Source organism: Sylvia atricapilla, chromosome 7, assembly GCF_009819655.1.
Source record: "Sylvia atricapilla isolate bSylAtr1 chromosome 7, bSylAtr1.pri, whole genome shotgun sequence".
NCBI classification, from domain to species: Eukaryota; Metazoa; Chordata; class Aves; order Passeriformes; family Sylviidae; genus Sylvia; species Sylvia atricapilla.
This window is the reverse complement of record NC_089146.1, coordinates 20,210,994-20,227,859: the sequence shown is the minus strand read 5'-3', so window position 1 is coordinate 20,227,859 and position 16,866 is coordinate 20,210,994. Positions and strand designations below refer to the sequence as shown.

The following is a 16,866-nucleotide window of genomic DNA, read 5'->3' as shown; positions in this document are numbered from 1 at the left end:
TGAAAATACATCTGTGCAGCTTGCTGTTGGTTTGATCATGATGTTGGAAATTTATCTGTATTAACACATGCTATCTGAAGTGTAACCTAAAGTGCAGCCACATGATTGGAATAATTAAACAGTATCAAATGTGGAAAGCACTCATTCTTAACCTACTGAAATTTCACTTCAAAATTCTCATGTGTGGCTCAGAATAATACTGAAATAATTTCAGCAATTCCTTGTATGAAAATATCAAAATATTTTCAATAGGGAAAATGCATATTGTGTAGTTTCTAATCGTGTGACTTCACCTGTAGTAGAGCAATTTGGCATTATAGATTGTAGATAAAAAGGTTTTTTATTATCACAGCACTGAATACATTCAAAATACTTTAATATACATTTCCAACATTAATTTATCTTCAAAATAATAAAACTGGGAAAAAAAATTATTTGGGATTTCGTTCACAGAAATTGAATGCATCCAGTTCATCAGAAGGCAGCACAGTTGATATTGGACTACCTCCAGAAGGTGAACAGCCAGAAGCAGAACCTGAAGAAGTTCTAGAGCCAGAAGCTTGTTTTACAGAAGGTAGGCAAAGCAAAATAAAGGCAAGATAAATAGACCTAATTAAACAAAAATGCTCAATGAGGAATTATAACGATCTAATGCAGTAGCACTGAAATAAGTCAAATAATTGCCATTCATTGTGATTCTTAATAAATATTTACTTTATTCTGACATTTCAAAATTTATTATTACATTTAGGGTGTGTACGGAGATTCAAATGCTGTCAAGTCAGTGTAGAAGAAGGAAAGGGGAAAATCTGGTGGAATCTTAGGAAAACCTGCTATAAGATTGTTGAACACAACTGGTTTGAGACCTTCATAGTCTTCATGATTCTTCTCAGCAGCGGTGCACTGGTAAATTAAATGCGGAACTATTGTGACTATTGTGATTTTAAACATCAAGCATTTAAAATAACAGTTAATCACATAGCTACAGGTAACAAATTAGAATTTGATATCCAATGAATTAATGTTTTAATATAAACATATATATGCATGTATTTGGCATTTATTTTAGGACATCTAAGAATTTGCTTGTGAGATGTGAAACAAATTGTTTGGCAAGTTCAAAATGTAGTGTTAATGGAAATAAGAAATTAGTTTTATCAGACTGGTGTTCACATGTCTTAATATTAATGATAATAGCTATTTTTTAATACACTTTTAAATGAAAACACAGTTGAGCTATGAACTTACCAGCAGCAACTTGAATTGTCAGACTGAGGAGGAAGATGCCAACAGAATTCCATCAGATATTTTACAGATTGGTGTTAAATCAGGTGCACTGAGTAGGTATTGAAGTAATTAGTTTCTCATAGCAGGGGCAGAATATAATCTTCTTGCTACACTTGGCTCAATGCACAGTGATTCATCGTCAATGTATGCATTTTCTTTTGACAAGACAGTTCTCTCTATTTAGTATTGCTTTGTGGAATTATGTGCTTAGTTTGGTTTCAATTATTCCTCAAAAATACTGTATCACAGAGTAAATTTTAAATCCCTCTGCAGGGCGGTTCCTCTCACTCCACTCTTCTCTGCCTGCAATTCCCCCTGTGCAGTACTTTTTTTCCCCTTCTTAAATATATTGTCACAGAGGTGTTATTATCATTCCTGATTGGCTTGGCCTTGGCCAGTGGTGGGTCTGTCCTGGAGCCATGTGGCATTGGCTCTGCTGAACATGGAGGAAGCTTCTAGGAGCTTCCCACAGAAGCCACAGCTCTAGCTCCCCCCACTACCAAAAGCTGGCCACAAAAACATTAACCATGGAAACAAAACCAAGTTTCAGGATCGGTCTTAGAGTAAGTTTTGTGTATTACTGTTCAGCTCAGCTGAAAGATGAATATTGTTTGGACCCAGCTTTATGAAAAGTATTAAGTGAAAGCCAAAGTTATACTTGAGGGAAAGATACATGCCTTATCATCCTGTATATTTTTTCAATTCAATTTTTTTCCTGGCAATTCCTAAATGACACTGCAAATTGTGAAGACATTTAGTTATATCTTCAAAAACCTTTTTCACAGGCATTTGAAGATATCTACATAGAGCAACGTAAAACTATCAAGACCATGCTGGAATATGCTGACAAAGTTTTCACCTATATCTTCATTCTGGAAATGCTTTTAAAATGGGTTGCTTATGGCTTTCAAACCTATTTCACTAATGCATGGTGCTGGCTGGACTTCCTGATCGTTGATGTATGTATTATTTTTCATGTTCTGTACAACATGCTTTAAAAAATCACATTATTACATTTTCAGGATAAGATTTCTGTTCTATTCAACAAAAACTCTATTTTAACTGCGATGGTATGTTTTATTTTCCATTATTTTCCATTTTTTTCAGAATGGAAAAAATATTTCTATATACTTATTTCTCTAGAGATGTTTTGTTGAAATTTTCTACTTTTATGAAGTCGTAATTCTTTCTTGAAATGATGTTTTATAGTATCTTTTTTTTGGTGGTATAGAAAAGACGCTGCTCATCCTCTTCAGTTGTTTTGTATATGGAAGCAATTTCTCAAACTGTTTCTAATATTCTAATCAATTACTGTAAGTGTCCTGTCACTTACTTTGTGCGATATGAAAGGAAAATACTGCTAGGAATTTTCAGTTCCATTGTGCCATTCAGTACCCTTGCACTTTTCACTGTATGATGGGGGTGACCTCAAAGAGATACCTCAGAGCACCATAGATGAGCCCCTTAGAATGGGCTCCCACAGGTTTTTCCAAAGGTTGCACTATCAAGGAGCAGATACACATTGTCTGAAAGAGATATAGTGAGAAGTGCATTGTAATTTCAAGTCTACATGCTCAGCAATGTGTGTAAAGTACTGGGTAGCATAAATGGAAGACTACAGATCTTTGACCGTATAGCAGATACTTGTTTCCCTTCCATCCCCAATAGCCTGACTTACCTCTGTTTGTGTTAATAGGCATCTCTTAGTTCCACAGATGTAATTCTCATGGAATGCAAGTTAAGAATATGTTTTAAGCCACCTATTTGTACAATACCAAAAGCACCAGAAATCTATAGAAATCACTAAATATCTCCCTAAAACTACAGTGATAGATCATGAGGTCTTTACTACACAGAGCCTGGAAAACACTGTACCTTGTAAATCCAGACCACCATTGCAAATCCTCTGATAAGACATGAACTATATACTCATACAATATTTTATGATTGAGTCTGTACCTTTGTAAAACATGCATTGGCTCATCACCCAATGTGTAAATTGCCATGACCAGTAGAGCTTGTATTTATCAACAAATATTTAATTCTTATTTGATAATCTGTGGTTTAGTTACTTCTGTGACCCTTATAAATAGCTTTATTAGTTTTCCATGTCAACCTTACCTTGGTGCAATTTTTTAAAATAAAAAAAAATGAATATCTGAAGCATTCTTTTTAATCTTTAGTCAGGGGATTGACATTAAAAAAACAAAAAGAGCAGTTAGGAGATGAAGGAATTGAGAGAACAGGAAGGATGGAAGGGAAATGGTTGGAAATAGAAGGTGATTTGTTTTATTTTTGATTTATTAGGGCCACTCATTCCCAATGGCTATTAGAAATACATTTCCAAGGATTATTGATGAAAGATAATTGTATTATTTATTTTACAGCTATTCTAGTTTATTTACTCATCTGCCTGCAGACCAGACCAGCGTTATGCAAGCCAGAATTGATGAAGTGGTTAAAGGAGTCACAGGGAATGTAATGAAGTGTGGATATACCTAACAGTGAAGCTTCTACCATTGTCTAACAAACAGTTGGTTCTCAGTCTTGATTAGTCTGGTTAAATATGAACAGCACTGGTAGCTATGGCTGTTGAATAAGATTTTTCTGGACACTAGAAATTTACATTTGACCAAAAGCAAGGTCTGGATGTGGTTTTTGAGAGCTTTTACTTTCTCATCAAGTTCTGAAGATACCATGGGAAGTCCTGACCTAAATTGTCCATTCCAATTCACCCAGCTTTTGGGTGTTTTGTTTTTGCATGTGACTTCATTTTTCTTTAAATTCCAACAAATGTTGACTGGTTTATGTGAATATAGAAGGCACTTTTTTATACCATTCTACCAACATGATTTCATCAACAGGTACCTAGAATATATTTTATTCTACTTTGTCTGACATAAAAAAAAATTTCTGCATTGTAGAGGGTTTCCTGGAGAAAGAGGTCCAGCCTTGAATCTTCTTGAGAAGTTCAGGGCACACATCACTCCCACCATATGTATCGGAAGGATATAAAGATGAATGAGCAATATTGCCTTTCTGTTTTTGTGTAGGTCTCTTTGGTTAGCTTAACAGCTAATGCCTTGGGCTACTCAGAACTTGGTGCGATTAAATCCCTTAGGACACTAAGAGCTTTGAGACCTCTGAGAGCCTTGTCGCGATTTGAAGGGATGAGGGTAAGACAACGTGAAAGAATCTGAAATAATGCATGCATCCACGGAAACAATGCATGCAGAATAATCAATGACCAATCCATGCAGAAATGCTACACTACCATCCTATATATTTCACATTTATCACTAACATATAAGCAAAAGGCTTCACTGCTTATATGAATTCATGTGTTATTGCACATATTGTTATATTTAATGAGGGTCCTTGGCCTTTCACCATTTTTCATATTTTCATGGAGGGCCCAAGGATTTATCAACTGCATGGATCTATGCAATATTACTGAATTTATCCTATAGAAACACATCCTGCTCTAGTCAGAAGAGTTTAAAAAAACCTCCAATACTTCCTCTTAAAAGTGTGCACATACACCCATGTATGCATGCACATGTATATTTTATGCCAGTTTAGACTATCATACATAGTCTCTATCTTTTAACATAGTATTCTGTATATATAAATTGGGAATGTCTTCTATAACCAAGAGTTTTCTAATTAATTTGTATGTTAATAAGTAAATTGGCACTATTAAAATACCTTCTCTCTTTCATATTAGAAAAATTACATTGTATTTAAGAAAATTTTTCTAGCATATCAGAGATCAAGTTGGTTGTATGATTTCTGGTTGCTTACTGCTTTCCATATTGATTGTAAAATGTTGATTATCATCTATAAAGCACTAAGCAGCCTGAAAACATATTAGACCTTTGCTGGTATATTTGAGAAGTCCTCCTCTATTTGTTATCACTGTATAGTTACCACAGCTGAGACCCTCAGCTGCCCAGCAGGGCACATTCAGTCTGTCTCAGTGCAAAGTCAAAGTGGCCAGTTTAAATCACTTCTTTAGTGCACTGAAATGGACAAAGACCATGACGTACTCTGCTATGACTTGAAAGCTCTAGAAATGTTTCTCTCAGAGGTAGTAGTGAACAACCAGATATGGGAGATATTTCTAGCTCCAACCACAGGAAGATGTCTGGCTTACACCTTCAGGGTCCATCTTTCTCTCTTGGACATACTGCCACAGTGGGCATCAGCAGATGCACCTGAACTGGAACCCTGCTGCCATAATTAAAAGGGGTCCTTGTGTGAGCTCCCTGCTGCAATCACGATTCTTTGGCACCCCAGGTGATAAGCTGATTAGCTAATTTGTAAGTCAACTCCAAAGTGGTAAGCTTCTGAAGAAAATGTCATGCCTCTGTGTGTGGAAAGTAAGAGAAGACTTCAATCACAAAATAAATGGGCTTTGATGAAATATTATAAATTCAAACAGGAATGAGCATATCTTTGCCTCCAAAAAATTCTGGACCTTTACTAAAGCAAACTGAAAATTTGTGATGTTTATATCAGAGGTAAGGCCTGTCTAAAGCATCAGTATTATCTCACTAAAACCACTGTTGGGGTTTTTTTTATGACAACAATTAGCAAAACAAAAACCCAAAATAAAAATATTTCAAATTGCTTAAAAATGCTTAAGTGAAAATTTGTTGCAAGGAAAAAACCAATAACCTTGTCATGAAGGTTTATGAGTAATTGTAAATCCCATAACTTCCATGTTGGTGTAAACTTCACCTGCGGATTTGATCCTGATCTGCCAACTGTATTTCTTTGTACAATACCCAGCTGAGGAGAAGATTTATAAGTTTAGAAAAAAATACAATAAAAAGTAGTAGATGAAGTTAGATTTGTTAAGGCTAGAAATGTGACCTATAATTTAATTAGTTAGGCCATTAACCACTGAAATATTCCAATGGATGTAATGAATTTTGCCTTATTTGAAGTAATTAATTCCAAGTTTATTACCTTTAAAGATACAGTTGCTCAAGTTGATGAAGAGATTAGTATGAAAACATTTTAAGAGCTGATACATAAAAATTCAAGTTGTGTGTTCATAACATAATCATTCCATTGGTGTTTATCATGTATGAGGTGAAAATATGACGATACAGTACAATGCATATATTTGCATAGATGCTTAAATTTACTTCCATTGAGCATTATACTTCCCATATACCAGCAGGAAATTCTGTTCAATACATATAAAATTTTTAACTCACTGTACTATTCTCTAGGATTTGGACTTGTGCCTGCTCAAACTAGTAATTAATAGGAAAAAATTGCCCCTATGAAAAACATCATTTTTTTCCCTGGCATCTTTCCACCACTGTTATTGCTAGGAAAGTTATACTTTATTTGCATTTGGTACTTCATTAAAATAGCCTATGGAAATATAATTAATCAGCCCATGGTCTGTCCCAGTCAGTATCACTCACTGCTATATGGTGCTAGGCACTAAAACCTTTTTCTTTCAGCTAGAAAACGAGAGGTTTGATGTCTTTCTTATGCTTCCCCTGCTTTCATCTGCTGTCAGGTCTAGCCTCCTTTTCTCACACCCTTACTATCAGTGGAAGCTGGAAGGTGTTGGGATCAGTGTTTTCAGTGATGCTCAACCATATGTTTTTAGTGTCTTCAAATGATTTGTATCACAAGCTGGTTCTCTATAGCTTCAGGACTCAGACTGATACCAGAGAAAGTAGGTCAGCTGTAGAAACCCAGCAATTAATGAAAGAACATGACTGGACCTGCAGCTGCAGCTGAAAGAGGAACAAAATTCTTGGGTGTACTGAGACTTAAAGCTCGAGGACAAATATTTTCACTTCATTAACTATCCCTTTATATCTCAAGAATGGTTCCTGATGGATGATATTATTACATTTAAGAAATCTACTTATATTTTTGAGTAGAAGAATTGAGATAATTTTCAATTTAAAAAACCCTGTCTATTGGAAAAAATATATTTGACAAATATTCCCAAATTGGGAAAAAATGATCTTGCCATTTATTATTCCAGTCAAATTGCTGTAAAAATAAGTGAGTTCATGATTTTCCAATTTAAACTCATTCAGCATTTTAATTATACTGTTCATTTGCTTAGGTCAAACAACGTCTTATGGCCTTCCACAGTCAGGTGGTTCACAGTGCTGAGTACAAGCTTGTCAACATAAGACAGCACTGTTGAAATAGTCAGAAGAGATTTATCCATTAGTTAGGGAATCCTTTCTACCCAGCTGCTGACTTATAAAATCCTATATTACTTTTGCTTATTAATTTATAATAGGTGCTGGTAAAGGGATTTTTAGTATTATTAAGAAAATATTCTAATTTGTTTTAAATTTCCCAACTAGAAATAACCACTTATTGAAACACTTAATTTACAATATGTGGATAAAAAGGTACAAACAAACAAAAAAACATGGAAGATTTGGACTTCATGCACCATTTATAGAGTCATGGAGTAGTTTACATTGAAAGAAACTTCATTTGATCCTGTTCCTAAATTTAAATATAGCAATTTTCACTGAAGTCCTATAGGTGCTCAAATGTTGTCCAAAGTATGTATCACCCAAAATAGGTAGTGTTTTGGCAGGAATGGGGCCCTGAAAGTAAAACAGGAATTCCTCCTCTCCTTCAGCCCAATTCTACTTTATAGTAAACATGATGGTGGTTCATCGCCTATATGATATTTAAAGAATTTATTTTCTGTTCTATAAAAGGTCAAGGAATGAAAGCTCATCTACCTGGATGACTAATTTTATAATTCATTGATTCTGTGGAGGGTATTAGTTGCAGATATAACTGTAATGCCAAAATACTTCATAGACCTTCATTACATATTTATATTTCAAACAAAAACAGTAAGTTTATTATGCTAGAGAATCTACCCTAGTACTTACATCATATAAACTAAATTAGTTATACAAAAAGCCCATCAAAGTAATAGCTAGTGTTTTGCATTAAAATAAAAATAAAAATAAAAATTAAAAAAGCAAACTTCACTAAGTTTTAAGGGTCTGATTAAGTTGTTTTGGCGAAGTTGGCAGCAGTGCTCTATACTCAACAAATTTTATAGTCTTAGATTTATTTATAGAGAGATTTAAAATAGGAATTAACTAATTTAGCATCATTGATTCCATCATTAAATTAATAATTCTCATTCATAATGGACCTACTTTCTCCCAAATTTTGTTTTCCTTAGTGATTTATTTTCATTCTGGCATGTTTTTAATCACTGCTCATTGTCACACATTAACTCATTTTCACATTTTTCTTTCCTGAAGCCTGATACTTCCCAAAATTCAGTTGGGAATTAAATCATGTCTCTTTTTCAAGTTTTATCTGCCAGTTGCCTGAACGGCAACAGCTCTGGTGTGTTCAGATACTCAGTAGCTTTCCTGGTTTGAACATTTCTACTTTTCTGATTCTCTATGTAAACATACAAAGGAACATGCTTACATCACTGGATTTTATTTTTAAAAAGACTCAAAGTTCATTTCAATTAGAAATTTGCTCAGTTATAGCTTTGAACTTACTTGGGTTTGTTTATCCAGTAAACATGTAATATTAAAATTTTGGCTTGTTTGATTCAATCAGTGATTATAATTATTATGGCTTTGCAGACATACATTAAGTAAATATTCTGAAAAGTACTGATAAATACTTCTTTTTCCCTATTTTTTTAAACTGGTTCTTATTTTACCTATTATTTAAAACTACCATTTGTTACTATTTGTATTTTTTCCTTCTAATTAAGTTTGGCATTTTATCTTTTCTCTATACTACTTTTCTGACTTGTTATTCTCAACAATTGAAGTATAACACAGGTATTAGAATTATAATAGCATGTTACATTTGAGAGAGGCTGATAAAGCATTTGTAAGATTGTGGTGCCTATGTTCTTAACAGTGTCTCTCTTTGGTTCCATTTGTGCTCCAGGTTGTGGTGAATGCCCTGTTAGGAGCAATTCCATCCATTATGAATGTGCTTCTTGTTTGCCTTATATTCTGGCTGATATTTAGTATCATGGGTGTAAATCTATTTGCTGGAAAGTTTTACTACTGTGTTAACACTACAACCGATGAGAGATTTGATATCAGCCAAATTAACAACTTTAGTCAATGTGAGGAGCTCATACAAAACAATGAAACTGCCCGGTGGAAGAATGTGAAGGTTAACTTTGACAACGTAGGCCTTGGTTACCTTTCTCTGCTCCAAGTGGTAAGTCACCTGTCCTTAATTTCTATTTCAACAACTCTGTTGTTTACTTGTAACAGTAAAAAGGTTTTGTTTTTTGTTTTTTTATTTAGAAATTTTGTCTCTCAATTCTTGGTTTGAATTATGAAGTGTGGGATAAATCCATGACTCTACAGAAATAGAACAAAGCCTAGAGGATATACTGACTATTAGAAAAAATATGTAATTCAAACCTAATGCACATTAGCTGCATTGAATCTGTATCAGCCTCTAATGCTCATGCACAGAAAAAATAACTTTTACATCAGGTATTATTCAAAATAGACAAAAGTTCTTAATAGGTGCTGTGTTCTCTATACTCAGATACCAGAATTGCCTTGCAATTTTTGTACATGAATAAAACATACAATAGAAGGCAAGAGTCAGCTATTAGGATTGCACTCTGCTGGTTTTTATGATGAGTACTAAAGACAGTCTTCAGCTCCTAAAAATGCTTCTGAAAAGCCACTTTCAGAAAAGTGTGACTTAAAAACCTTTGTTCTTTTTATAGGCTACATTTAAAGGATGGATGGATATCATGTATGCAGCTGTGGATTCTCGTAATGTGAGTTTAGTCCCTTGACTCCATTTATTTTGATTGTATGAGCTCTAAGATTTGAGAATTTAATTTTGACATCTTTCAGAAATTACAGTAAACATGAAAGAACAAAGAGTTGTTATAATTTTGTAGTTAAAGAAAATGGAAACCATGGGAAAAATACAAGAATTGAGGAAAGCATGGGAAAAATACAAGAACTGAGGAAAGCAGAGGAGCAGCCCTAAAGGATTACATGCTCTCTATGGTACACTTGCATCACAATTCCTCAGTCCTACAACACACATACCTATTAACATGAAATACCTTTTCCTCCTCTCATTATGCATTCTTTATATTTGGAAACAGACACCGATACAGAGAGGAGGTTGTTTTGCAATACTGATCTTATTTATAGTTAAGATTTCATTGTGCACTGCAAGCTGCCTGACTCCTTTCTTCAGGACACGGTGCTTATTTTTAATTAGACCTGTATATTTTCTTACCCTTTGGCCTGTCCCTTGCTCCTTTGGTGCAAGTTTTCCTCTAGTGCTAAGTAGACAATTGAATAAAGTATACTGGTAAAGCTCCATCTTTTTTTTTGGTAAGCTGCGCTCACAGCAGGAGGCCTGTTGTAGTGTAGTGAAAGTGCATAGCTATACTAAGAAAATATGTTTAGTCTAAACATGGCTTGGATGCCTCTCTTCCATAATCCTGTGCAGTTTCTTATGTGCCCATAGAGGTGAAATCTCCACAAGCCCACAACATCAGCCCTCCCACAAGATTTACAAAAAGTTCTGCAGATGTAAAACTTGATGTTTCTTGTTGTCCGTACCCTCAGACAGCTGGAACTTTGCTAGTTTAAACCAACTGTGTTTTCAGTATTTGTTCTACAGGCCAGTTACGTTCAAACAGGCCAGTTACATTTTTTAAATGAAATATCAGGTTTGATAGCAAAGTCCTTTTTTAAGACTGTAACTTCTTGTAGATTGAAGACGACTGGAATATATGTCAGGATTTGACCATAAGAACCAAAGGTCACAATGATAGAGCCCTAAATTCTGTCCATCTGTGTTCACTGTTAAACTAATTCATAGTTTCTCTGCCTTTTTTGCAGGTTTTGGATCAGCCGAAGTATGAAGATAATCTGTACATGTATCTTTACTTTGTCATCTTTATCATCTTTGGATCATTTTTTACCCTGAACCTTTTTATTGGTGTCATTATAGACAATTTCAACCAGCAGAAAAAGAAGATAAGTATTTAATTGTTATTCTGGAAAGAACATTAAAAAAATTCTTATTTTTGGTCCACTGACTACAACTTTATTAATAATTTTTAAAATGATAAATTAGTTAAGAGCACTGCATAGTAAATACATTACATTATTAAAGCCTATGGTTTGGCTTGATGAGGGTTTGATGGACAAGTGACAGACTGTGACTCTCCATGGTTAGTGAAATACTCAATGTCATCTTTGTAAAGGTATGGATTTGAGACTGAAGCCTTAATTGACTCATAAAAAAGCTAAATTGAAATAGCTAAATATAGCTATAAAAACTCTGCTTTGCTACCTTCATGTCACAAAAGGTAGTATACTCAGCAGTATAAATTTCTGAACTTTGATAATAAACCCTGTATTATCTTCATTAGTACTCTCTTTAGTCTTTGTGTTTTGTAAACACTGCCTGGAAAGGTATCAGTGTTCCAGCTGCCAAACTCAACACTTTCTGTAGCTTAATACTTAATATAAAAATCATAAAACATAAAAGAGCATTTTTATGTTTGTCCTAAATTTTCCCACAAATGAGGAAGTGAACAAGAGTGATCATTAGTATTATTTTTAAGTAATCAATAAAGATACATGATTGTAACCAGTTTTTGTCTCTTGGGTTTACTTTGGAGGTCAAGATATTTTTATGACAGAAGAACAGAAGAAATACTACAATGCAATGAAAAAATTGGGTTCAAAGAAACCACAAAAGCCTATACCTCGACCAGCAGTAAGAATAAAAATATTTTTCTGTTATTTTTACATTTATTTAAAAATTGGATTTTTTTTCTATCATGCCTTAGGCTAAAATGATTTGTAAGCTAAAAAATATATGTGATATAAGAAAAGCCTCATTAATCTGAAATATCTTTTATTTTCTCTTTTTTTCTGCTACAACAGAATAAATTCCAAGGCATGGTCTTTGATTTCGTAACAAAACAAGCATTTGATATTAGCATCATGATACTTATCTGCCTTAACATGGTCACAATGATGGTAGAAACAGATGATCAGAGTGAAGACATGGAAAACATTTTATATTGGATTAACCTGGTGTTTATCGTACTTTTCACTGGAGAATTTGTCCTGAAATTGATTTCACTTCGTCATTACTACTTCACTATAGGTTGGAATATATTTGATTTTGTGGTTGTCATTCTCTCCATAGTAGGTAAGAGCAATTCATTTTTATGAAATGTCTTATTCTGGGGAAATGGAAATATTTTTGGCATTTAAAATCTATTTATATTGTGGTTCAACTTTGTCACTAGAAAGTCTTATACATAGGATAACTGAAAAGTATGCTAAGAATTTTTTCAGCAAGAGATTTCACAAACTCCTACTTTTTAACTGGTTGAAATTAGATCTTTATTCTAAAATCAGCAGAGATTCCTACGCATACATGAAAGGCAATTTTGATATAAACTAACAGTGACAGTTGCAGGTGAGAAAGTCCAGCCATCCAAAATCCAAGAGCAAACTCTGTGTGGGACTACTATGAGGGTAGAATGCATGCACTCAGAAAGCAGGGTAAAACACTTTGCTTACTTCAGTTTTGTTTGATCCTGAGAGGCTTTGTGCCTGAGCTAGAGTGAGCACTGGAGAAGCAGAGCTGAAGTGGAAGTGGTAGCAAATAATGGCTCCACTGATCTTTGTTTTATCTAGAGCAGCAAACTTGAGTTGAGAAAAGAACTTGAGAAAGAACTTGAGTAAAAATTGTGTTATTTTAACTTTTAAGTAGTCCTTAATATGCAAATCAGTTTTGCTATTTTTGTATCAAAAAAGTTATTTTTGTGCTTTGAGGCAAATAATATAATGCTCAATTATTTTAATCATCTGTGAATTATAACAAACCTTTTAATGATTTTGTTTATATTTTGAAACCTAACTTGATTACATGGAATTTTAATACTACAGTACATATGATCTTTCTTCAGATTAACTGAGATTATTTTTGTTACAATTTAAGAAAAGGGGATTCTTCTGATCTCAGCATTTGATAATATACATACACTAGTTAATCAGTTTGTCCTAAAAAAGTATACCAAACACAAAGATTTTGTAAAAAAACCTGAATGGCTAATTCCTAAAAATCTATTTAAGTATCCTACTCTTCTTAAAGTTCTACAATCCTTCTAGAATATATCTTTAGCAGTGGTTTTTAAATGTAATAATACTCTTCACTGATTTAACTTTTTTGCTTTCCTAGGTATGTTCTTAGCTGAGATGATTGAGAAGTACTTCGTATCTCCCACACTATTCAGAGTCATCCGGCTTGCCAGAATCGGTCGAATCCTGCGCCTCATTAAAGGCGCCAAGGGAATCCGCACTCTGCTTTTTGCTTTGATGATGTCTCTTCCTGCTTTGTTCAACATTGGGCTGCTGCTCTTCCTGGTCATGTTCATCTATGCCATATTTGGCATGTCCAACTTTGCCTATGTCAAGAGGGAAGTTGGGATCGATGACATGTTCAACTTTGAAACCTTTGGCAACAGCATGATCTGCCTGTTTCAGATCACCACGTCTGCTGGCTGGGACGGTTTGCTCGCCCCAATTCTCAACAGTGGGGAGCCAGACTGTGACCCCCATAAAGATCATCCGGGGAGCTCTGTGAAAGGTGACTGTGGCAACCCTTCTGTTGGGATTTTCTTCTTTGTCAGTTACATTATCATATCCTTTCTGGTGGTGGTGAACATGTACATTGCTGTGATTTTGGAGAACTTCAGTGTTGCTACTGAAGAAAGTGCTGAACCTTTGAGCGAGGATGACTTTGAGATGTTCTATGAAGTCTGGGAGAAGTTCGATCCTGATGCAACACAATTCATAGAGTTCAGTAAATTATCAGATTTTGCAGCCTCATTAGATCCACCTCTTCTCATAGCAAAACCAAACAAAGTCCAGCTTATTGCAATGGATCTGCCCATGGTGAGCGGTGACAGAATTCACTGCCTTGACATCTTGTTTGCTTTCACAAAGCGTGTATTGGGGGAAAGTGGGGAGATGGATGCCCTCAGAATACAGATGGAAGATCGTTTTATGGCAGCCAATCCCTCTAAAGTCTCCTATGAACCAATTACAACCACACTGAAACGAAAGCAGGAGGAGGTGTCTGCTGTCATCATTCAGCGTGCTTACAGACGTCACCTTTTAAGGCAAAAAGTCAAAAAAGTATCATGTATATTTAGTCAGGATAAAGGTAAAGAGGAAGATGATCTGCCCATGAAAGAAGATATGATTATGGATAAACTAAATGAGAACTCCACCCCAGAAAAAACAGATATGACCCCATCCACAACCTCCCCACCCTCTTATGACAGTGTAACAAAGCCAGACAAGGATAAATATGAAAAAGACAAATCAGAAAAAGAAGATAAAGGTAAAGACAGCAGGGAAAGTAAAAAGTAACAAAGAAAGCTGTTTGTAATAAACTGTTTACAGCCTGAAAAAGTATGTTTTTGTGTCAACAGGACTCCTGTTGGAGGTACATGCCAAACTGTCAGTTTTTACATATATAGATATATATATAATTATATATATATAAGGTCAGTGCCTATAGCAAGACAGTGACCCCTCGTCATCAAACTGCAACTCTGTAAAACAGGGTAACATCTTGACAGGAGGTTGTTGTTTTTCGTACCAGCTGACACTGCTGAAGAGATGATAAAATGGCCAACCAGACTGTAGGGACCAGTTAAAAAAAAAAAAGGTGCGAACCTATGAATCTCTGTGTTTAACATGAAACACACAGTACAAAAATTGTATCCACTGTTAGCATTTCAACAGTCACATTTGCCATATTTTTACAAAAATCAGTGTTGGTGAACTTATCATTTTTTAATTCACAGGTTGTTTACTATTATATGTGACTATTTTTGTAAATGGGTTTTATGTTGGGGAAGGGGGTACGAGGACCAGGTGTTCTACTCTCGGATTCTCTATAATGTACAGACAGAAGTGATTTGCATGAAGGCATGCTGCACTTGTAGTTCATGCATGGGAAAACATGACGTCGCACAAAGCAGCAGTCTGATTACTTCCATGTTTCAGGGTGGCTCTGTATGTTGAGGTGCTTAATAACAGTATCCATCTAGTATCTCATCCAGACAAATCTTAATGTGCCTGTAAAGTCCCATAGAGTCTACAATAATAGAACAGATGTTTTATTTTTTCATAAGTCATTTAACAATAGTTGAACAATCTCTGCATAAAAATCTACCAAGGGACATAGAGTCCACTTCTAAGTATTATTCTGCGGAAAAGAGTTTACCTGACCTCGGGAAATCGAGTTTACCAAAAACTTAAGGATTATGAAGTTGTTCTGCTTCACCCTGCAGTATCATTTAGCCATCTTCTGCTCTCAGCAAGGTTGACATTGTATGTGTTGATTAAAAAAGTACCCTCTATGTAAATAGTTATTTTATCCCGTGGTGCATGTTTGAGCAAACAAATAATGACATGTGCACAATATTTATTGCATCAAATATGTACCACAGTAAGTGTAATTTGCAAGCTCTCAACAGCTAATATGAAGTATTCTGTACCATTATAGATAGTTTGGAAGCTATCACTGATGCATGTTTATCTTGCCTTTGCTGCTGTAATTTTACTCCTTCCACTGTTAAGAGTCTAATATGGGAAGCCATAGCTCAGTGGTTAAGTGAAATAAATTGTTCAATTGGTCATCATTCTTTCACAACATCAAGCAATAGTTTGCAGTTATTTAAGAGCTTCTTGCTTTGCATTCTAAAATTTTAAGTGACAACTGTACGGTGCATAGTCAGACTGTACAGGATATGTTGCAAACTGCTTAATCTGTTGAAAACTACATGGATAGAATTTTCTAAGAAAATATAAATACTGTAAAAAATACCATTTTATTTTATTTTTCAGCGTTTTGTACATAAAATAAGAAATGAGATTATCTTCAGGTTGATGTTACTGTCACTTTTATTACTTTCTATCCATAGCACTTTTTAATTCAAGAACTTCACAAAATAAGAAACAAAGGAAAGAATGGGGTAGCTTTAGGTTTCTGCTTTTTTATTAGTACTGTATTTTTGCACACATTTTAATGTGAAATAAGTTTCAAACTGAGTCCAAAATGCACTTGCTTCCAAATAGATATAACTTGTAATTGAAAATGTGGTGGGGAGGATTTGTTTAAAATTCTAGCACTGCCTGCATCAGAAGTTTCAAGGTAGTCTTTTTATTCATGAAATCTTTACCAGTGTTTGTTTACATAACTATTCTTATTCTTGTTGATTCATGCTGCACTAGAACTGTTCTGAATATAATATGGGATCCACAATGGTTTTTTTCCACAGGAATTAAATAGAAAACTTGTATAATTGATCACATCAGGACATTTTGTGTTTCTTACACAAGCAAAAATTCAATGTTGACTCCTCCTTTTACAAAAATATTGACTTGTGTGTCGGTGAACTGCATGCAGGAAAATGCTATTACCATAAAGAACAGTAAACCACATTACAGTTGAGCCAAAAGAATAAAGACTTCATTTTTTATTGTA

At 34.6% G+C, this 16,866-nt stretch overlaps 1 protein-coding gene across 1 annotated transcript in view; it reads left to right on the top strand.

Moving 5' to 3' along the window:
- The window catches only part of SCN2A (sodium voltage-gated channel alpha subunit 2), a 54,268-nt gene extending 37,402 nt beyond the window's left edge, over positions 1 to 16,866 (top strand). Inside the window, exons 18-27 of the mRNA XM_066322875.1 lie at positions 454 to 574; positions 752 to 906; positions 2,073 to 2,246; positions 4,341 to 4,463; positions 9,232 to 9,513; positions 10,040 to 10,093; positions 11,181 to 11,318; positions 11,962 to 12,066; positions 12,237 to 12,507; positions 13,546 to 16,866. Of these exons, the coding sequence (XP_066178972.1) occupies positions 454 to 574; positions 752 to 906; positions 2,073 to 2,246; positions 4,341 to 4,463; positions 9,232 to 9,513; positions 10,040 to 10,093; positions 11,181 to 11,318; positions 11,962 to 12,066; positions 12,237 to 12,507; positions 13,546 to 14,741 (2,619 nt within the window). The 3' untranslated portion in view covers positions 14,742 to 16,866. The remainder of the gene's footprint in view (positions 1 to 453; positions 575 to 751; positions 907 to 2,072; positions 2,247 to 4,340; positions 4,464 to 9,231; positions 9,514 to 10,039; positions 10,094 to 11,180; positions 11,319 to 11,961; positions 12,067 to 12,236; positions 12,508 to 13,545) is intronic.